This window comes from Alosa sapidissima, chromosome 1 (genome assembly GCF_018492685.1).
Source record: "Alosa sapidissima isolate fAloSap1 chromosome 1, fAloSap1.pri, whole genome shotgun sequence".
In the NCBI taxonomy this organism is placed as follows: domain Eukaryota; kingdom Metazoa; phylum Chordata; class Actinopteri; order Clupeiformes; family Clupeidae; genus Alosa; species Alosa sapidissima.
This window is the reverse complement of record NC_055957.1, coordinates 55,484,845-55,508,197: the sequence shown is the minus strand read 5'-3', so window position 1 is coordinate 55,508,197 and position 23,353 is coordinate 55,484,845. Positions and strand designations below refer to the sequence as shown.

The window sequence follows — 23,353 nt, the reverse complement described above, 5'->3', positions numbered from 1 at the left end:
TGACCTACGCGACTGCCCTGCAAAGTACCATCCACACAGCCATTCGGCTGCATTTTCTGACAGTTTTGGATGCACACCAAGTTGGGTTGATGATGCCATCCCAAACCCTCAAAAGCTTCCTCTGCCTTTAAGTCCATGTGAAATGTTTTTTTGCCAAAGTTGAAACTATTGCTTTACGTTCTCATCATGTCATGCTCATCCAAATGTAGGCTACGCATGCATGGTCATATTTTGCCCAGTTGAGGAAAAATTAAAATATTCAGAGGGTGAAATAAAATAGCATATGTTGTTCATCCGGATGCAAGGAAGCATCTCCAAGAATTTTTAATGCCCAGGTACCCCGGTTACCTCAGTAGCGCCCCTCAAAGGTGTAAAAATGTAATATTTTGAGTTGCCAGAATTGTGGAACCACTGGTCAGATTTGTCTGAAATTTGGTATGCTTATTACTTAAGATATGTGTTATAAATAATGTTTCTGTCATTTGTGTACCTCATGTGCAAAAATGGGAAAATTACATTTATTTTAAAATATTACAAATGTTGCAAGCTTTTGACTTTATAGTCAAGCAGGTGATACATCTTAATAATTCAAGCATGTTTCTCATGTTATGTATAAAAATATTTTTGTAATTTGGAAATTATAGCTATTTCTGTAATTAGACTACATGCCCCATGACGTGTAGCGTTCATTTCAACGCTGCTTTATAACAATGGCGCCGAATTTGTAGTTCATTAAAACGGTTTTGTATTAAAACATAAACAAAATATTGTTAGGATGCAAAACACTGGCACAGACGACTTTTGCTGGGTATAATATGTATATAAATAGTTAAAGCAAGTTGGTACATGACTCACGACATTGGCATTCAATGAAAATGAGTATAATTCCACAAAATATCGAAAAACGTGTACTTCTGACCCTTGTTGCTAGGCAACGCCCCGTAGGCCTACCTGCTTGGCTGAAGAATAAGGAGGCTCGTTATCCTAATCTTTGCTGTTCAAAGCAACATAAATAGATAATAATAACACTTAAATTGAACAGGTAACAAATGAAGATGTTGGTCAGACTGTAATTAGGACCTTGAATTTCCCCTGGGGATCAATAAAGTATCTATCTATCTAGTGATGGGGACGAGACCGCCTATGCCGAGTCCGAGTCAAGACCGAGTCTTTGAAGGGTCAAGACCGAGTCGAGACCGAGTCTGTTGGTTTTCAAATACAGTCGAGTCCGAGTCAAGACCGAGTCTTTGAAGAAGCAAGTCCGAGTCGAGACCGAGTCCTTTAGGAGTCGAGACCGAGTCGAGACCAAGACCATAAAAAAATTTCAGTTTTAATATTCAGAATTTAATATCACCCCAGTTAATAATCAACAGTTAGGCCTACAGACTAAGCTAGATTGGGAATTGTTTAGAGGAGCAGTCTTAACGTCTTAATATGGACTATGCTGACCTACAGACACTCACCGGCAGCAGAGCCATAGAGATAAATAAACGGCTCTGACGGCAGTATCTTTGCATTGCACCATGGGATGTCATTTTCAAATAATGCCGGTCAACATTGCATTTTATTATTATTGTTGTTATGTGTTGTCTGTTTTTTTATATGAACATAAAAAATGCGTTGGTCTCGAGGACTCGGTCTGAAATTACGAGTCCATCTCCTCCCACTGTGGTCCGAGACCGAGTCAAGACCGAGTCTTTGAAGGAACGAGTCCGAGACGAGACCGAGAAAGCAGAAATTGGTCTCGAGACCGGACTCGAGTCCGAGACCGGACTCGAGTACTACATCACTATATCTATCTATCTCTATCTATCTAGCAATAGGCTAATAAACAAATGCCCATTCAATGATATAATAACAAGTTATAGTGCTTTACTGCTTAATGGACTAAGTGCATGTTGAACAAATGTGCCTTTAGACGCCTTTTAAAAACACTGTAAACTATCACAGGAACAGAGAGCACTGTGCAACTTATTGCACCCACATGGAACCACTGAGGAAGTCTTGAATCTAGCGTTCATGAGTAGGTCTAGACAGAACAAATGGTAATCAGAAGACAGCATGGCGGTTGGGGAAGTACATTTTGATCATTGAATTGAAATAACAAGCAGATCCAGTCAGTGTCCCATAGGCCAAAGTGAGAGATTTAAATGTAATGCTGGCTACTAGGCTACAGGGGGAGTGTAGGAGAATAGGCCTAGGAGTGGATATGCATGCCCAATATCCATACCCCATCTTCCTCCTTGCTGGAACAGTTGGCTACATATAATGTATTTTCACTGTAGGCCTATTGACACATTATCTATGTATCTATCTAATTTTAATTATGGTAGCCATACTGTAGTACATGTGAGAACACAACAATAATAATGAATGTAGTAATACAAACTAAAATGACTAATGAGTAAATGAATGAATGCCTTTATTGTTATTGCATTGGGTGTTTGTGCTGCTGTTGGTGCTGCTCCTGCCACTGACACAGCTGCAGCTGGTACTGCTACTGTTGCTGGTGGTGCCTCAACAAACTGCTGCACATTCTCTGACTAAGGGAAAAGCGCATCATTGTTAGATATGTATGTACAAATGTCTTTAAACACAATGGTTGCACTTGAAATCATTCATCCTTCTCTTTTTAAGTATTTTCTGTGTTTTTAAGGAATGAAGCAAAACTACAGCAATTTAGACAGCTTGATACAATTGTACATATATACCTGGAGATTGAAATCTGCATTAAAGGCTGGTAGTGGTGATGCTGCTGCTGGTAGTGATGCTGCTGCTGGTGCCCAGCGTCCTTGCCTCATGGGGGGGGGGGGGGGGGGTTGGAGGGGGTGAGGGGGGTGAGAGGCGCAGCAGGTGTTTCTGCTGCTGCTGGTGTTGCTGGTGATGGGGGTGATGGTGGTGCCTCAACAGACTGCTGCAGCTCAACAGATTAAAGGAAAAGCGCATTATTGTTAGATATGTATGTACAAATCTGTTTTAGTCTGTAAAACACACTGGTATGCAAAAGGTTTTAGACAGGTTCATACAATTGTATATATACCTGGAGATTGCAATACGCATTGTATGAGCGTACCACCTGCCTCAGCTTTTCAGCAGTGAAAGCGTTACGCCCTTCACCTTTTCCTTTAATGCATCAAAGTGTATCAAAATGACCATAGTGAGGAACAAAGTTAAAGTCAAATCATGTTGCAACAGCTGTGTGCATGCAGTTGAAACAGTAATAGCTGGTTATTCAATATTAACGTACCGTCACTGACTGAGGCAAAGGGCCACCAAGGCGGCCTGTGTTGTGGCAGATATTCAGGCCGAGACAAACCCTGACTCAGTGCTGAGATAGAAGGGTGTTAAAGTGTAATCAGATTCAGTAGTCTGCATCATTTTGATCTTTAAATAAGGAAATTGAAAACATAGAATGCCAGTCATACCATGTTCTTTTATCAGACGACCAATTGCCAGCCGGCGATGTGTGCCACTGATATCAGGGTCAACGTATGGCCTCTCACCCCCAAAGCATCTGTAAGACAGTACGCTCAGTGTCATTAAAACAAATGTTAAGGTTCCTTTTCTGAACTTCAAGAAAGGATTGACACAAAAACAAACCTTAACACCACTTTCATTTATACATACCACTTGACACACCCCTATTAGTGTACATGTTCAGACTTTCAATGGCACTACAGAGTGGGCTGATCTCAGTGCAGAAAAGCTACACGTTTATTGGACAAGCGCCACAAAATCGTCATTTCCAGGGAAGCCCGGCGTCTCTGGGAGTGAATGGGACAGTGGGATGGCCCGGACGCCGAGCTTCTGTATGATGATTGGAGGAACCGTCATAGAGGCTGGACAACGTTAGGTAGCGTGCTATGTAACGGTGTAGGCTACATTATGCCATGTCTGCCATGCCAACTCTAGCCTACTGTTTGGCCTATTCTGGGTTTTGGGATAATTTTTGCCCTCAAAGAACAATATAGCACCTTAATAATATTAATTTAATAATTGACCATTTTTATCAGAGCTTCCCCTGTTCCAAATAGCAGCAATCGCCACTGATCTAATCATTGAAATGTTGTTGAATAAATATTACATATACCTGTGAAATTGAAGGTGGGTGACTCACTGCTGAATTCAACCCATACGGCAAAAGCCAGGGGTGCTCCAGCCTCACCACTGCACCGATTCTTCATCTGAAAACAATATAAAAAAGATTATACTTTCCCTCTCTTTTAAAAGCAGCCTCCCTCCCTTTCTTTCTTCACTGTACCCAATATTAGCGGGTGCACATCTTTACCGTCTAGCAAAGTCACCAACTTTAACATTACAGCTACACTGTCAGGCTAAAAAAATAACCTGCCACTGATTGAACTCCACGAGGCCCGGCTGGCCCTCCTTCTCTTTTGCACCACCGTCCTCTGTCTCTTCAAACCTTTAATTATGAAGAAAATTATGAACATTTAACATGAATTGAGACATGTCCCACTGTATATATTCTGAAAGCCTGACCTACTTTCCTGCAGACTTTTGCATATCATACGATCAGTTGTAGGTGTGATTTAACATACAATAGGACATGTCCCACTTTCCTGCAAACTTTGGAGGACATAAATCTATACATGGCTCTATTTTACATAATGGCGAACGAGGTACACATATGATACGTTTCGAGCTCCAACTCAAAGGCAAAGCAGTTTCAGCCATGCAAACCATATCCATAACCATACCTACCATAACCATACCTACCGTAGATAGCCTAAATGATATATTTTTTGAACGCCTGTAGTGTGGAGATGTGATTTAAGCTATAATAAGTTATATTCCTCCCTTCTGTGTGATTAATAAAACCATATGCCAGGATGACACCACTGTTCAGAGTGACGTGACGAGCGCAGGTAGTTTTTAGTGCTTAATAAAACCATATGCCAGAATGAGATTAAGCAAACATAAGGGTGGAATATACTGTAGGTTAGACATGTCTTACCTTGACGAGGCAAAGGAGCAGCACTGCATACGAGAGATCCCTCTTGAACTTCTGCAGGATGTAAAGGTAAAACTGTTGAATATATGCTGGTGGTGTTGCTAGGGTAGATATGGTGGTTGCTATGCAAAATAACACGGTTGCTATAGTGGTTGTTAGGGTAAGCATGTTGGTTGCTATAGTGGTTGCTAGCTTGACATTATTCAAGTGGTTGCTAGGGTAATTAAGATGGTTGCTAGGGTATTGCTAGGGTAATTAAGGTGGTTGCTTGGGTGTTGCTAGGGTACATATGGTGGTTGCTATGCTAAATACCGTGGTTGCTATGGTCATATTATGGTGGTTGCTAGGTTGTTGCTAGGGTAATTTGAATGGTTGCTATGGTGTTGCTAGGGTAGATATGGTGGTTGCTATGCAAAATAACATGGTTGCTATGGTGGTTGTTAGGGTAAGCATGTTGGTTGCTATGGTGGTTGCTAGCTTGACATTATTCAAGTGGTTGCTAGGGTAATTAAGATGGTTGCTAGGGGCTAGGGTGTTGCTAGGGTAATTAAGGTGGTTGCTTGGGTGTCGCTAGGGTACATATGGTGGTTGCTATGCAAAAATAACATGGTTGCTATGGTGGTTGTTAGGGTAAGCATGTTGGTTGCTATGGTGGTTGCTAGCTTGACATTATTCAAGTGGTTGCTAGGGTAATTAAGATGGTTGCTAGGGGCTAGGGTGTTGCTAGGGTAATTAAGGTGGTTGCTTGGGTGTCGCTAGGGTACATATGGTGGTTGCTATGCAAAATAACATGGTTGCTATCGTGGTTGTTAGGGTAAGCATGTTGGTTGCTATGGTGGTTGCTAGCTTGACATTATTCAAGTGGTTGCTAGGGTAATTAAGATGGTTGCTAGGGTGTTGCTAGGGTAATTAAGGTGGTTGCTTGGGTGTTGCTAGGGTACATATGGTGGTTGCTATGCAAAATAACAAAGCAGTGGAATTGCTAACGTTTAGCCATTTTTACATTTTTAGCCAAAAAAACTCACTTATGTTGGTCCGATAAGTATGAAATCAGAATATGTTGAACAACGGGACATCACAAACAAGCCAGGATCAGTTTGGAGTCGGTGGATTATTCCCGGAAGGAGATAAACGGTTCGAAACGTACAAGGTTTACCTCTTCTGGCGCGGTAACGCTAGGTGCTAGAAGGATGGGACCAAGAGGCACGACACAGCCTTGAGGCCCCTGACAACTGTTCCAAAGGTGGGATCTCTGAGACACCCACAAAAAAAACTGTGAAGGAAAAACATAAAAAAAAGTTGACCACTCCCACTTCAGAGGTGGAGTTTTGGGTGGTAGCATGGAGCTACGAGGCTGAAATTCAAGTCAGACCTTCTGCACATGACCCACATGGAGTGTGCAAAGTTTCATCCCTCTAGCTGTAACGCAAAGCATTGTGTCTGGACATTCACTACAATTTCCAAGTAGCTTTCCCAACACTGATGTTATGGTATCAATCTGAAAGGTAAAACCATCAAATTTTACTCAATGGCCTTGCCTAGCCGGATTTGCCTAGCCTAGATTTTATTCACGCTGCTAGGCAGCCTGGATTCCATGGACCCAATTGTCACCTCAACGAAGGAACCAATCACAGAACGGATGGGGGACAGCAAGACGATGACGACACACCGAAGCTGTTATGAGATGTACAATTGTATCAGCTGTACAATTGGTTTGTCATTGATTTGGGCTACAGCGTAAAACTTTATCTAGCTTCATCTAACTAGTTTATCAGGTGACCAGACGGCAAAAATACTTGTTTGGTGCTGAATGAGACATTTTCCTGCTCAACAAAATTATTACATGTGGGCTTAGAGGGCAAACTGTAAGATTTTGCTTGATCTGTATGTTACCTGGCTGATGGGGCACGGGAGAAGCAGTCTGTCAGCGACCATGCCCGCTATCTGAAGACGCTTACTGAACTGCTATGGTGCTGCGCAACTGGCGTGCCCTGCACAAAGTGACAAAGGAAGAGAGCTAGGCTGGTCGGGTGTGCGCAAGGAGGTGGCTCATTTCGGGGCATTGTTTCAGTCGTTTTTAATGGCTCAGGTTTTCAAAAGATCATTTCAAAACCGACCTCAGTAAAATCTTAATAATATTAATAATTTAAAACAAGTTTCAAAAGGGCATTTTCGTTGATAAAGAGCAAACTTCCTAGTGCTTTAGCACCACCTAGTGTCTATGTATGCACGCCTATGTCTCCGATTTGCCTCTCACCTCGTGTAATGTAGTGTAGAGAACAAAACATATTCAATGAAATCCATAGAATTTTAAGTTTTGAATAATGTCCATGGCCCCCCTCCTGGAACCTCATGCCACCCCAGGAAAAAATCTCTAGATCCGCCCCTGGCTTGTAAACAAATCCATGTGCTTTATCGTTACCTTTTCCCACAGTTTGAAATAGCTTAATGCACAATTTCTCCAGCAGAGGGGGAAATCCTGCCTTTAAAGGCATAAAAAGCCCAAAAACATATACTTAATTTTTTAAAAAAACTTTTATCTGGATATTGCTAACAGTGCTTACCCACAGTTGTGTGCAGTGCAGTAGATGCATCTTGTTCTCATTGCTCCCATCGCCTTGTGCTGCACCAATGGTGAGCAACGGAAGGCACCAGCCAATCAAATTATGGTTATAGGCCTACTTAAAGGTAGCCTGGCTAGCGCCACCACTTCTCAATGAGACGTGGTCTGGGAACCAAACGTTCATTTTCTCGTATTTGAAAAAAATGCACAGATCCGTTTATTGGGTGCCACGGATGTCTATCAAATGCGTCTGTGCATAGCTCATCATCGTCTTGCTTTCCCACCTGTTCTGTGATTGGTTCCCTATCTCAGGCGAAAATTTGCTTCATGGTCTCCAGGCTGCCTTAGCAGCGTGAATCAAATCACGCGCAAGGCATCATGGGAACACCCAGGCTAACTTAAAGGCATTTGCATACTAGGCTACACACCCTCGACCATCAGGAACACCCACTGGCATGCGGTGACGGAACGCAACATCACATAGATATATAAAAATTGTACATGTTAATAGATCATCCCTTTGAGTGAATACATTTACACAGAAATATCTAGTATCCTTTATTAACTTTAGAAATTCAGAAAAATAATATTTAATGATTTATTCTGATGCCATCTAGTACATAACTCAATATGTGTACAAGGACAGTATGAACACTTTTTGCGTCAAGCACTAGTATTTACCGAATACAATCACAAATACAATTATCAAACTGAAAATGTTTTTTTTTTTTTTTTTTTATTATATATATATATATATATATATATATATATATATATATATATATATATATATATATATATATATATAAAAAACATTTATTATTTCATTATGTCAGGACAATAAGTCAACATCTTGATCAATACTACAAAACAAAACATGTATACAGTATGAAACCTGCTTATAGCAAACAAATTCAGTTCACTTACACATATATACAGTATATACACATGCACACATTAATTTGCTGCATCTCCTTGAAGAACAATATGCAATTCTGTTATAACTTTGGAATGTGTGTCCTTTAGATTTCTGTGCCCCTGCAGTATGATTCCTATCTAGATTTATTTTATTTTTTATTTTATTTTTATTTATTTTATGTAACTTTATTATTTTTTTTTAAAAAAAAAAGGGGAAAACAACTCCAAAAGTACATGTATATTTTTAGAATGCTTTTTTTTTTTTCAAAGTTGAGGCAGCTTGTCCACAGGTGTATCAAATTTGAAATCTGGTGGGAAAAGATCTGCTGCTTTTGGATAGATAAGACGGTAGGACTGCCGAATTGTTACATCAGCCACACCAGCGATATCACCAATCTCTGTAAGAAAACAAATATGCATATATTATTATTATTATTACAACAGTCAGGTAGAACCCCAGGATAGGTGTGACATAAGGTACTAATGCAATTTTTTTGCATAAATTGATAGTGTAGGGGGTGTAGACTCAGAATCTGAAGCCACTCCGGCACCCTTGAGCATTTTTTTTAAATGACAATTTGCCACGCCCCCTTTTTTTGACCATAAAAAATAACCAGATGCACATTACTGTATAAACCCATCATGTATGGTATCAAATGAAAGCTCTTCTCAAACAGAAATCAATGATGTCAATAAAAAACATGCTAAAAATGATTTCAAGTCCCTCCAGAGAACATAACTGTAAAGCCTGGTATGGTCACACCACTGAAATGGTAGGCTGAGCAACAAATTGTATCAACCCTCCACAATTAATCAAATAGACAAAGTTATAAGGAACAAAGTAGAACTCTCTCACAGATTCTGAAAGCAACTATATACAGAACATGTTGCCAGGATGGCCTTGTACACATCACAAACATCAAATGTCTCCTCCAAAAAAAACATTCAATCAGACATTTCTCCTTCGCCGTCATCAGTATCCTCCACTGAAAATGTAGCCATTTTCAAATTTTTATTTGCACACTGTTCACCACCTTTGCAATGGCAGTAGGTGGTGCATGGTAGTCCATCTGACTGACAGCTGCAAGTGGCCCTGGAGCATGCTGGCACTGCCTTGCATCCACAAGCAACAAGCTGTAGACCTGTTTTGGGTGCAATGTCAGTGTTGCCATGAACAGGCACAAGAATTCCATCCTCTATTTTCCAACCAAACAGGTATACATCATCAGTACACACTGGAGGTGTTTTTTTGTCAGCAGCTCTCCACAGAAGGACTTGCAGCCGTGCACGCTTGATGTGTTCCACTGCATATTCTCTTGTTGGAGGAAGACTTTATTTTAGGAGGGTCTCTTTTCTAGGTGAATAGCATGTACCTCAAGTTACTGAGGCTTTCAACAGTGTTTCCATAGTAGAGGCAAGAAAGGAAATCCATTCCTGCCTTCATGCTCATCAGCTTCTACAGTACATATGTACAATTCTTCAAATCAAGATTCCTCTTGAGCATCAAATTGATTGCTGAGGTTTTCCCTTTGCCATATGGATATGACACTGTCACAACCAAACACTGCATGAACAGCCAACGAAACATAACATTTGTCTAATTTTGCAGCCATTGCATTAATGTCAATTACTTTGGGCATCCATGGCCTACTGGTTAGGGAATCGGACTTGTGACTGAAGGGTGGCCAGTTCGATCCCCGACTGGTAGGAAAAATGTGGGTGGGGGGAGTGACTTCACAGCGCTCTCCCACATCCCACATCTGGATGAGGTGCCCTTGAGCTCCCCGGGCGCCAGATCAAGGGCTGCCCACTGCTCCGGGTGTGTATGTATACTCCTAGTATGCTCACTGCTCTAGGGTGTGTGTGTTTGAATGGGTGTACACTGTTTGTGTGGGTGTGTTGTACACCCCCGAATGGGTAAAATGCAGAGCACAAATTCCTTGTATCGGTGGGGTCAGCCCTATGTTCCCACATTTTTAGGGTTAGGGTTAGGCCTGAGGTGTGGGTTAGGGGACATAGGGCTGTGAGAACATAGGCATGCTCCCGTACTGGTATATGTAAGTATACTTGGGCAGCCATGGCCTACTGGTTAGGGCTTTGGGCTGCCGGTTCGATCCCCGACCAGTTGGGGGGGGGGGGGGGGGGGAGTTGAAGAGCACTGCTCTCCCATGCCCACAACCACGGCTGAAGTGCCCTTGAGCACCTGATCCCTCACTGCTCCGCGTTAGTGTGTGCTTCACTGTCCTCATGTGTGCTCGTTGTGTGCTTCATCTCACTGTGTGTTCATTAATTCACGGATGGGATAAATGCAGAGACCAAATTCCTTGTATATGCAAGTATACTTGGGCCATAAACCTGATTTACATTTGTTGTTATTTGTTGTTGTAATTCCAAATGATGTGTCATTCCTTGCAATACTGGAAGAAATTATTTTCTTGATTGTCCTCTCCTCCTGTAATCAACTTTACAGTTTTCTCTGTAATTCAGGGGGCAAATTCAAGGACTATCATCATTAATGTGCTGACTAACTGGCAAGTACCTCATAACTCAGACTAGTTTGTATCAATCCTGGATTGTGGTGTCTGTTTTTAAAGCATTAAAAAAAATGTTAGGATGAAAAATATTGTTGTCTAATTCTGGGGGAATATCCAAGGACAGTTATAACTAATGTGCTAACTACCTGGGAAGTACACAACATTGCTGTCTGAAATTAAGGCTGACTGATTCAAGGGAAATTAAAGCTAACGTGCTAGCTAACCCGCAAGTTGGTGAACTAGGGTGCATCAGACTTGCTATAATTCATATCAAAATGAATTACTATTGAATGATTGTATTCCTGTATGTATTAGGCTACATGGCAGTTCCATAATGTATTTAATTTAATACCAAACATGACACGATTTAGAGGTATAAGCTATTATGCAGCAAAAAGGAACCTAATTTGATCTTAAAGGTCACTTTCCAAAAGGTATTTTGTTCTCTGGAGGGACCTAAACTATTATTTTCTACTTTATTATGGTCAAAGCTGATTTCTGTATGAAAAGAGCTTTAATTTGATACCATACATGATGGGTTTATATGTTAAAGTCTATTTACATGATTTTCTATGATCAAAAAAAGGGCTGTGGCAGGTGATGCCATTTTAAAGAAAATGCTCAAGGGTGCCGGAGCGGCACCCGTCAGATTCTGAAAGGACACCCCCTTACCTATCAATTTATGCAAAAAAATTGCATTAGTACCTTATGTCACACTTATGCCCAAATTCCACAAAGTTCTACCTGACTATACGGTTTATTTTTCACAGCAATGGCCAAGGACGTTCACACGGAAGAGTGCTCTGTCCAGGACGGCACGCCGTGCATACGTTTTATTCAAGGGCGCCTCTGACAGCCTAACCGGGTAAGGTAAGAGTATGTTCCCATTGGTTAACGCCAAGTAGTTAGCCTGATGGAGAACGTAAAGGTTATGAACAGGACTAGAATGATCGCTATTGGCCGCCCCAGCTAATATATAACCGAGCCGATTCTCGCCAATAGACCTTTAACAGGACCTGTTAGGACTTCAGTGGCGATCACAAGGAGTGTATGGGGTATTCCCATTACCTTTTCACCTTTACATTCTAAATCAACATGGATTTCTCAGGCTCACTTTCTTCACAGAGATCCACTACAACAATCTTGTACTAAAATTATTCAGGTACGTTCCAATGTGTGTCCAAAAGCCAATGCCATGTCTAAGCTACAAGCTATCATTTGTGCCAATTCCAGTTTCATAGCAAAGGTTGGATTTTCCATTCCCATTTCCCCCCCTTCAAATACTGTGAAAACATTGTAATAGTCAGTTTTAGGAGTTTTCCCAATTTTATGTCTCAAGTGGTTCAATTTCTTTATGCTCCATGTTAAACCAATGACCATCAATACTCAATACTATTTTTAGGGCCTGAGCACCGAAGGGCGCCTCAAGGCCCTATTGTTTTTTGGAAGGATTATTATTATTATTAATTATTATTCTGATTTGTTATTTGTCTGCCGTACTTGTCCTTTTTTGAGGTGGTTAACATGGTCAAAAAGTCTTGGAATTTGGCACATACATCCGGGCATCACAACCCCTACTCAGGGACAAAGGCTTGGCCCCGGGCGTGGCCCAAGGACTCGCTAGCGCCCCCTTATGTGACTGATCCCGTTGTTGGCATATACTTTCAGCTAGACACACCAAATTTTGTAGGTGTGTATATCTCCCCAAGATGAAAAATTTTTGTATGTACAATGCATATGCCATGCCCAACAGGAAGTGAGGTATTTGGGATTTTGTGTACACTAATGGAATTTGGCACACACATCAACTTATCAGGTTAATAAATATTATGATTATGACATCCAGATACACAATGGGCCTGCCTGACATAGCGCCCCCACCTGGCCAAGCAAGAAAATATGCCAGAAAATAACATACAAAAACAAATAGCACTGTTTTATATGATGTCCTCTTTCACAGCATATTATCCTCTTAAATAAGCATATTATGTAATTGGGAAATCAACGTTTGTCCAACAGGGCTGACTTCTGTCTGGGTTGTTTCCCTTAATTGTCCCCCTCACTTATTCCAGTTGTTTATAATGCATTGTTGACCATATAGATTTACAATAATACATTTATTTATTATCAGCTTTATTCTTTATTATAGCTTTTATTCTTTATTATAGCTTTATTATTATTATCAGTCCTTCCCCTGCCTTTTCTGACAACGGTCGGCCGTCGGGTTGTTGTGCCAGAGCCTTTAGAAAACGCATTATTTCATGCACATTTATTTCAAGTGCATGTCCACTTTAACAGACCACTGATAAATTATAGTAACTTAACCCTTCAATTTTCATTTTAAATACAATTTTTATAGTATAATGTGTATTTTACCTTTTTGAGTCTTTTTCTCTGCAGAAGCCTGAGAAGCCATGTAGATGGCAGCAGCTGCCACAGAGATAGGGCTGCGGCCTGGCACCAAGTCCAACTCCACTGCTTTACGGGCAATGTATGTGGCAGCCATTTGCACTTGCTTGGGAAGACCCAGATTGGAACAGAAGCGAGACATGAAATCCCCTGTGGTGATGAGGTCGACACTTGTCTCCAAAGCCTTTAGAATGAGCTTAAAGCAGCGGCCAATCTCTTTCTTAGAGATCCTTGACACTGCACATATTTCTGCAAAGAGTCAAGCTGACAGAATTAACATTCATTCTCAATCACCACATTTTAGAGTTATGTTTTGTTACATTCTATAGTATTGCAACCAACAGGGGCCCGTGGTAAATACTAGTTGGGCAGACATTGGCTTGCTATGATTATATGAAATATTCGCCTTATTCACCCAGAGGAAGAGGAAGAAGAAGAAGATGATGTTTTTTTTGGCAGTTTGCAAATGGAGTGCATTACCACCATCTGCTAGACTGAGGTGTGATGGCAAGTGTCCCCTGTAGCCTCGTTCTGGATTACAATGGCAGCCGGGTGAATAAGGCGAATTAAAAGAAATCTCCGGCAGTTTTCAACATAGTACTCAGTGACCTTGAACAACTGGGTGCTGTCAGTAGGGGAAAAAAAAAAAAAAAATAGTACAAAAAAAATCTGACTGCCCCCAGCCAACTAGGCATTGTTGTTATACTGAGTCATAGGAAAATCCCTACCTACAGCACATACACCTCTACATACAACCCTACCTACAGCTTTAACACCTCTCCTGTGTATAGGAACTTGACATATTACCAACAGTCACGTATGTCCAACCTCTTACATGTATGAGTCACTTAATATTCATTACTATACAAACCAAGACGGCAGATTCCTAAAGAAACGCAAGCACCCACACCATACGTTTATCTTAATTAGCTATGTACCAAAAATGACATTTTATCATGACTCGAAGAGCTGTAAACAGTGTTGTAAGGCTGCGTGTACAAAAGGTTGGGAATAAGCACCCACCAGCCCAGCACTAAATTCCGAGCGTGGTAAACAAAATCGGATATTTCAGGCAGTAAAAGCCCCGGTAAGAACCAAACTAGATTTTGTTTAAATCTACACACCTATGGCTACTGAAAAATGTAAGGTTAATTTAGCAAATGTTATTTTGAAGTGTTAAAAAACATTGTTGTTTTAGAATTTTCGAACGAAATGGTTGGTAATTAGCAGGTTAACGATATATCTGAAATTACACACTTGACTATTACTACTAATGCTTTCATTGTACATTTCCAGTAAAAGGATAGTGACCTTTGAAAGTCCTGGGCACTCCTTCTTGTCTGCAAGCAATGTAGAGACAGGCTGAAGCAATTGCGTCATTACTCCGGCCCTTCAAGCTCTTCTGTTCATAAACTTGCTTGAACAAATTATTTGTCCGGTCCTAGGAGATGAAAATACTTAATTAGTGTTCATTTGTAGTTATCCCACTTTACTTACTTAAAGTGGTCATTTACCATTATCCACAGTCAGGCTTGGAATTTCACCATTCTGGGGGCAAGGCCACTTGGCCTTCAGTTGGGCAAATTTGGTGGGGGGCACAAAGGCCACATGTCAGGGCACCAAGGCCAAAGTTAACTATACAGTAGTAGGCTATAAAAATTATCAAAGTTGTATTTAGCCTATTCACTGCAGTAGACCTGCATCACTGTATGAAACATTACAAAAACATGAAACATGACATAACATAGAACTGTAAATCATCTGATCATCTAATATTTACAGATATCTAAGCTATATAACATTTATTTTATATTTGGCCTGTTATGAAATCATGTATTGAACAATTTAAGCACAGCTCAGCTTTAAGAAACTCAAATAGCCTAGATGCATGCTTAGCATTTTGTGATCATTAAGGCTACTTTCACAAACTCTTAGCTGTCCTCTGATTTACCAATATCTAGGCGATATTTGTAACATTTATTTTGTATTTGGCCCGTTATGAAATCATGTGGAACAATTTAAACACATTGTAAAACCTGAAGCCCAAGTTTGGAGACATCCATGTATGTCGAACTTTACTGCAAATTCAAAACTGGATTACTCTGGAACGGCTAACTGTACAGGGGACTTGCTTTACACCTTTGTGTTCGGTAAGGTCTCCTGTTTATTCTGATATATGGTTTGTCATGTGTTAAAAGGGTTCGTAAAGTATTCCACTGAGATGAATGGGTAGGGAGATCATGGGACGCAACGTTCAGTAGAATGTATGATTAAATTAAATTATATTATTTACTTTTCTCGCGAAACGTTCAACACAGCAATTATCGGCTAACATCGTTTAAAAGCTGAGAAAAAGCTCTTTCATGTGATACTTGTGATGTCTGTGTGATGAATAGGCTACTTCGCGAGTAGTTCAACTGAGAATGGGTGAATTTGGACGCACTTTCTTTCTTGCGCGGTCACTTTCTCCACTGCGTAAAAGACTAAATTAATTTTATTAACACAGGCTAAATAAAAATCGCTATTAGTAAGACGCAAAGCAGAATATTGAAAGAAGGGGGCACCAAGGCCACCGTGGCCTGTAAACCTCTGATTTTCAAAGGGGCCTCACGGCCAATGCAAGGGGCTACGACGGCCATGGCCGTCGTGGCCGCCGTGAAATTCCTACCCTGTCCACAGTAATTTCCCTGACAACCAAATATTAGCTTTTGCTGGTCTCAAATTAAGGCCAGGGATTTCAGTGTTAAATAACCATCTCGCACACAAAAACACCTATTTCTCAAATATATTACACCCCACCAATAAAATATACATAATTTTCCTCAGAAGGACTAGTTGTATTCAATGGTATGACATGCATAGGGTCATTTTGATACAGAAGGGTCTATGTAGTCTCTGAAAATCCTCTCCTAATGTGTAACCGAAAAAATCGTCAAAATATAATATATATTCACATAATAACCCATTTTTCGCTTATTTGTTGACGAGAGAGAAATGTGTTTAGTGTATTGAATGCAGTAAATATTGTAGATGATTAAACAAAATATAAATATAAATATATATATGCACAACTTTTTGTACACTGGTAACTTAAGAGCGATAGGACCTCATAACAGATACAATGGTTTGAATGTATTTGGTATATGAATAAACCATTTATATATGAATAATTCAAAAATGTATAAATATGCTACATATCAGCCAGTCTTACTTCCGGGGCGGTATGACCGAAAATGTATATGACCATATTTTTCACGGTATATGGGTACATTCAGACTAAGCGTCTTTTTCTCAGCTGCCGGCGTCCGTTTTACATTATAACCCTATGGAGTAGACAGTCGTGGGCTTCTTTTAAAACGTGACTGCAACCGTCTTTTTCTGCGGCTCAGAAGTTGAGAAATGTACGTCATGCTGTCTTTTTTACAGATGACCAATCACAAGCAGATTACACAGCGAGACCTGTGGTTTCCCATGACAACCAAGTAAAAAATGGAGAAGGTGACAGAACACTGGTCGAGAGACTCGTTTTAGTGTCTGAGCATAGGGAATTGTTTGACATGACTTCACAACTTTACCATAACATACCAAAAGCAATAGCCAACGTGAGTTTTCTCTTCCGCGACATTTTGTACACGTAACGTTAGTCACTTTGTCTATCGCAAAAAGACGCTTCCGGCTGCTTTTGGGAACAAGAACGCTGGCAGATTTTCTTCTTCAAACTGAAAAAGCGGTCTGCATAACTTCTTTTGTCAGAAAGAAGTCTGAACGTACCCTTAGACAGTATTTGGACAGGATTGACTTAGGATGGTCATGATGAGTGAATATTGTAGAATAATTCCACACTTGTAGTAATAACCTACAGGTTTGTATGGCCCCAGAAAAAGATGCAAAGAAGAGCCACCCATGATTCTAATGGATCAGAATGCATAAACAATCAGTCAAAATACAGAACTTTTACTGTGGCTGCCCCGTCGTTTTTGCGTTATTCCCGTTTTTCGGCGTTTTTGGCCCCATTGAAATGAATGGTGGAATGTTCAGGATTTGAATTTCGATGATGACATCACAGCTCTAACGGCTAAAGCTTGCACCTGGCAGAGTTCTAAGTAGTAGGGCGGTTAAGCGCAAAAATCGATCACTTTGCGATAAAAGCATGCAATTTGGTATGAAGGCTCAGAAAGGGGATCTGATCAGATTTAGGACTGTAGGATATGGATTTCATAATGGGAAAATGGATTGGAAAAGCTGCCAGAAACATAAAATGCAATAACATATTTCACCATAATTACATGTAAATATAAGCAGAATTTCACAAAGAAGGTCTTTAAACTTTAAAATATAAGATACGTTATAAAATGTGCTCCTGTAATACTAAATATTACTATACATGGGTTAATGAATTATCTGTAAATTCATGTTATGTGATCAAAATTATACATAACAATGACAAGTTATTTAGAGCTGATTTTTGTCTTGTCTCTACCAAAGCAATTCACGAATGGTGACACAAAAAGGTCAACTGTTTTTAAACAGCTGACATGGAAAGAGACACACTGGCTAATCCACCACGGCAAGGTGCCAGCTCATTAGGATTAGTTTTTTTTTTTTTTTGTCTTTTTAATGTAGGCCTGCATATAAGAAACAGAACAAAGAACCAGTAGTTCAACTCTTCAGCAGTTGAGCTTTGAATATTAACACAAGGTTTAAAGGAACCGTATGTAAGAAATGTATTTCAATTAATCATAAAATGGCCCTGATATGTCACTAGACATTAAGAAATCATGTTCATTTCAAATACTTATATCACTGACAACAGTAGTCCGGCCAGGATATTGTCATTTAAAAAGTGAAGTTGCAGCCCTCAACTGATGTTGATGTTGTGTTTTGGCCTGATGCGCCACCCTCCACCTATCTACTAATCACGAAGCCAGTGTTTCGGCATCCGGGTTGGCAACCTCGAGTCAGGGGGGGGCGGTGGAGGGGATACACCGCTCTACAGTAATTTGAAAGTGATTGCAGTATCAGTTTTGGCCACAATCTTACATAGGGTTTCTTTAATTAATAAACATAACATAATATTCTAAAATGCCATGCTGAATTCAATGACCACTTTTGTCTTATTGGCCCCAAATATGACCACCCTGATATGTTGCCCTTTTCACATGCTGTTCAAGAGCTGCACTTGTTGGTGGAATTTGGCGAACACTGTACCTTATTGAAAAAAGCTTTTACCTAGCCGTGTTCACGCTCTCACATGTACTGGTTCTGTCTTACAGCAGAACTGAACCTTTCAATTGTCTTTGATATCAGTGAGGGAATATCAGATGGAGCACAGCTCAATTCCAACAATGCCTGAGTAAGTTCGGGGAGGACTTTCCTTGTTGCTCATGCTGTTTTTTTCCCATAACCAACAAAGCTACACACTGAGTCACAACCAGTCAGAGCATGAAACATTGGAAGTGCGCGTGCCTTCTCAGGACCAAGGCTGTGTGCAATTTAATGTGCTGCAATGTGCCTAAAATCTTCCCTGTTCCAATTTCAACCCAGAGTTCAGAGTCACCAAGATTTTGCACCACAGAAACTGCCAGCACTACAACATCTGCATATCAACAGTTTGAATCATGATCTTTTGATGGCAATTTTGCGCAGCATGAAATGCATGCAAAATCATCCTGCTATCTGCTTCCTCATGGTTGCATGGAGATAAAGCACATATGTCAGGCAGCTGTGGCTTGCAAAGGATGTTACCTCCCTGAGTAATGACAAGTTTCTTCTCTCCAGGGTCAAATGACTTAACCAAAATGTTAAGGTATTGAAAAAGATCCGTTTTATTTTGATCCACCCTTAGAAAGCTCTGCCAGTTCGCTGGCAAAGCTGCTTTAGCACATACACGTCTGTGGATCCCTTTACCACACTTTGCTCTTGCAGTGCCTTTGATGGAGTCGGCAAAGTACCTGTCCCATACCAAGTTTTACAATTGTAAATGTGGAGATGACATTTTGGAAAAAATGTTTAGCAGTTTCTGTCAGATTCAAACTAAATCATAAGGCATCACAGAGTACAACACAGATTCACGTATATCTAAATTCAATAACCCCATTATCTTCAGATAGATACCCTATCACTTACAATAATGTTTCTGGGTAGGTTGATTCGGTCAGCCATAGTGGAGATCTCTTTGAAAGCATTCAGCATGGCACGATCAGAGCTGCTCATGGTCCTCCTGTTCTGGTACTTTGAGTTGCCAAACTCGTCGAAACTTGCAGCACCAGTTCCCTATATATATATAAATAAATAAATAAATAAATAAATAAATAAGTAAATGAGACTGTCAGGCTATGCAAGAACAATGCCATTTCTCCAATACACAGACAGGAACCTTGCGTTTCAAACAGAGGCACCACTACTTTAAAATTAAACAGAGTTTAAAACAAAAAACATGATATCCAACCTTCCGATCAAAGAAACAAAGAAATTCACTTCCTGACACAAAAACATCTGAGAAGTCTTGGTTTTCGAGTCCATGAGATTAGACTGCCTCAATCACAGTTCTGTCAGCTCGAACCAGTCCATCAACAGTTTCTGATACTTGGATCAGCCTCGTCTGGTAACAACAACCATGCTGCGTTCAAAGTTACTTAAATAACCTTTCTTCCCCATCTCAGTTTGAACTTAAGCAGATTATCTCAACCATTTCTACATGCCTTAATGAATTGTGTTTCTACCATGTGAATGTGATTTGCTGATTAAATATTTGTGTTTAAGAGCAGTTGAACATGTGTACAATAAAGTGGCCATTGTGTGTACATAGGTCTAATTTATTCTGCCGGGGAAAGGTGGAATCCCCATTTTGCCCACTTTGCCTGAAGCGAGGGACCGTGAAGCACATCCTCATTAGCTGTTTCAGAGACCTTGGCAAGGTGCGCTACCACTGGTGTCATGACCAAGTCCTCAAGGCCATAGTGAATACCATCTGCAGTGGTGCTGACCACTTTCCTCTTAAGGGGAGACACGGCAGGTGAAAACATTGTTTTTTTTCATGCACTGGTCAATTTTGGGCTAATTTTGCTCGAGATTTTGGGCTAATTTGCTACTTTAGCATGTATTCTTTCACACTACTACATCAACAAATTTACATATTTAGGTGTTTATTTCATTACATTTTGTCTACTTGCGCCTGTATATTTCTCCTAAATTCACCAAAAGTTAGCCTTCTAACGTTTCATGTTCTATCGCGACCGTCATACCATGTGTATCGTGTAGTACCGTTGGAAAGCACTATTTTTCCTGCATGACGTTGTAGAATCCAAATATGGACACTTCCTTTGTATCCGCAACCAATTGCGAAAGTTCAAAGGCGAGTCTAGGCTGAGAACGGAATCATTGGCTGTGTTCCAAGGCTGTTTTCTCAAATTGAGTTTGTCATTTTCCAGTATAAACATCTCAGCCTATGTAGAACCAATGTACACCAAACTTTCCAGTTATACACTTAGCAGTATGAAGATATTTACAGAGGGATTTGTTAATAAATCATTCCTGGCCTGATTTAGGTGACATTTTAATTTAAAAAAATGGCACATTTGCAAGGCTATGGACAGTACATTTTGATTTCCTAGGATAGATATTCTGCAGATATTCTGAAATCCCTCTGTAATTTTATTTTCATCTTGTGTGTAAACAAAATTGATAACAAGAGTTAATAACATTACAGTGAGCCGTTTGAGACGGGAAACCAAAAATAAATAGGCGGTCAATAGTAAAACGACTTCTAAAAAAAAAAGAATACCGTACTCAACCTGCATTTGGTGCTTAATGCTTCTTTGCACTTCTGGTTGGATGTCAACTGCATTTCATTGGCTCTGTACCTGTACTCTGCTAAATGACAATAAAGTTGAATCTAATCTAATAGTTTAGACAACATTTGAGATGTGTTTTGGGATTACAATAAAGGCTTTTTTTAGAATGTAGTGTCTTTTTCTCGCTTACTTTAACAAAAACCAAGCATTAAAAAGCCAAACAAATGATGTTTATCTACAAATAAGGCCGTCTTGGATCATCTAGACTACTAAGGTCCGGCGTCAAACTTCTGGTGAAGAAGCCTGAAGCTGGAAGGGGGCTGGTGTGTATGTACATTTTGGGGGCGTTACAAAGGCACAGACCAGAGCCAAATAAGGTGCAGCCGACAAGTTGTCATCATCGTTGCAATTCACCCGTTTTACGGCGGCAGTTTACAGCTTTAAGGACATTTGAGGACATTTTTAAAGGTAGCTGACATTATTTGAGCTAGGAATTTCTAGGATGTCACTTAATGTCCATTACTTTCCTTCAGCATGCCTTGGCAAGGACAGGTACCCAAAGGTCACCACTAAAAAACAATATTCTCCACACATTTTCTCTTCACCTTGCTTATCATTGTAGTTAGGTCTCCTCCATTTAGGAGAGGGTTCTGTGCATCACCAACACGAGAGGGGTCCTTAGTAGCTTTCTCATTTGTAAAGGTCCTCCACTCAGAACCCACATCAATCACTCTGTCACCTGAGAATGATGGTCACGTTAATCACTTAAGCACCTGAAAAATAAACATCTTCCACAACAATTACATGATGAATGAAAAATATGTATGTGAATAAAAGTACATTTAGAACATACCAACAACTAGGCCACACTCTGGGCATATCATATCCCCAGCTCTGTAATCCTCCACCAAAAGGGCATCAGGGTGGTTTGGGCATTGTACCTTAGGTAGAGAATCTCCACTACAGAAATAACAGTAAGATTACATATTTAAATGAACAAGCATAGTTTGCCTCACATTGATTGGTTTCAAACAGCCCTTTAAACAATATTCCACAGCACTAATTTGATGTAGGGCTGCCTGATTGTGGCAAAAATCATAACTATTTTGGTCAAAATTGTAAATAGTGACCCTGCAAGATCCCTAGTCCTTGCAAAATCATAGTCTGTGACTAAAAAAAACTTTATGACTTGTCTTTAGATGTGAGATGGCCTGAGACTGTAGTCTTTCAAAATCTATTTTAAATATTTCAGTGTAAGGAGTAGGGCTGGGCGATAAAAGCAACACACCTCCCGCCTTACGTTGTCCATAAATATAAAGGCTAAATATATCTTGCATTGTAGCTAGTATGTGCAACTCTACCAGAGTAGGCGATAGAAGTAGGCCTACCTCAACACAGACTCTCAATGAGTCCCTGCCCCGTGCACTCTGTCTCTTTCTCCCTCTCAACAGGTGCATCCCTCCTCAGCATGCACATATCCAAACATTCACAATCGTGCAAGACGACTGGCTAAATTGCTATTAAATCCGGTCATTCGCACGTTGCACGAATTTGTTCAAAACTGTTGCATTCAAATTGACTGCTAAATTCTAATCATCTCAATCCCGATGCAAATGGAAAAGTATTTTCCAAGACTCAAACAGGCCTGCCCCAAGGATAAAAAGTATTCATTTGAAACTTAACACACATGGGGAAACTGAACGGTCTAACCAGTAGACTATGATACAAATTAAGCTACTTTGTTTACAATATTTACAGGCTTCAACCAGTGCTACTTTTCATTCAGACTTTTATTTATTTATACTAACATCTAAAAACAATATATTTATGGAATAAAACTAGACAGGAACCTCGGATTAGCATTGCTGTTTATTGTTAAACTGCAATTATCTGCAGACAGCGGAGCGCATTTAATGCGTCTGGAAAATAATGTGCGTCTGCCCAAATTCTGAAGCAGTGGCCACTGCTACAAAATGAAGAGGAAACACTGGGAAGAATTTTTTTTAAATAGGATACATCAATAGAATATGTGAAGTGAAACTGGACGGGCCATAATAACTTCTGACTAGTTTTACTTATTGTCAAATTGCAATGTGACGATTAAGAAAGGCACTTTTTCAAGAGATGTCAATACAGCTCTTATATCACTGCTCTTAAAGAAAGA

At 40.1% G+C, this 23,353-nt stretch overlaps 1 protein-coding gene and 2 long non-coding RNA genes across 8 annotated transcripts in view; all 3 read right to left on the bottom strand.

Moving 5' to 3' along the window:
- Positions 1-2,405: 2,405 nt before the first annotated feature.
- On the bottom strand, positions 2,406-2,813 carry LOC121723913. The gene is made up of 2 exons (XR_006035077.1): positions 2,712-2,813; positions 2,406-2,543 (listed from the first exon to the last, which is right to left on the bottom strand). It is a non-coding gene; the product is annotated as an uncharacterized LOC121723913 (long non-coding RNA).
- A 44-nt stretch (positions 2,814-2,857) lies between these two features.
- LOC121723921 lies at positions 2,858-6,879 on the bottom strand. Of its 6 annotated transcripts, XR_006035082.1 has the most exons (7): positions 6,129-6,876; positions 4,976-5,026; positions 4,091-4,184; positions 3,426-3,514; positions 3,248-3,328; positions 3,041-3,123; positions 2,858-2,914 (listed from the first exon to the last, which is right to left on the bottom strand). It is a non-coding gene; the product is annotated as an uncharacterized LOC121723921 (long non-coding RNA). The 6 variants fall into 6 exon arrangements; XR_006035081.1 differs by having other exon boundaries at positions 3,041-3,328; positions 6,129-6,879; XR_006035080.1 differs by having other exon boundaries at positions 2,874-3,123; positions 6,129-6,869.
- A 1,201-nt stretch (positions 6,880-8,080) lies between these two features.
- Positions 8,081-23,353, bottom strand: part of gtf2b (general transcription factor IIB) — a 31,217-nt gene continuing 15,944 nt past the window's right edge. The window contains exons 2-7 of the mRNA XM_042110092.1: positions 22,043-22,149; positions 21,795-21,928; positions 19,523-19,669; positions 14,708-14,837; positions 13,364-13,645; positions 8,081-8,851 (exon numbers count right to left, since the gene is read on the bottom strand). Of these exons, the coding sequence (XP_041966026.1) occupies positions 8,718-8,851; positions 13,364-13,645; positions 14,708-14,837; positions 19,523-19,669; positions 21,795-21,928; positions 22,043-22,149 (934 nt within the window). The 3' untranslated portion in view covers positions 8,081-8,717. The remainder of the gene's footprint in view (positions 8,852-13,363; positions 13,646-14,707; positions 14,838-19,522; positions 19,670-21,794; positions 21,929-22,042; positions 22,150-23,353) is intronic.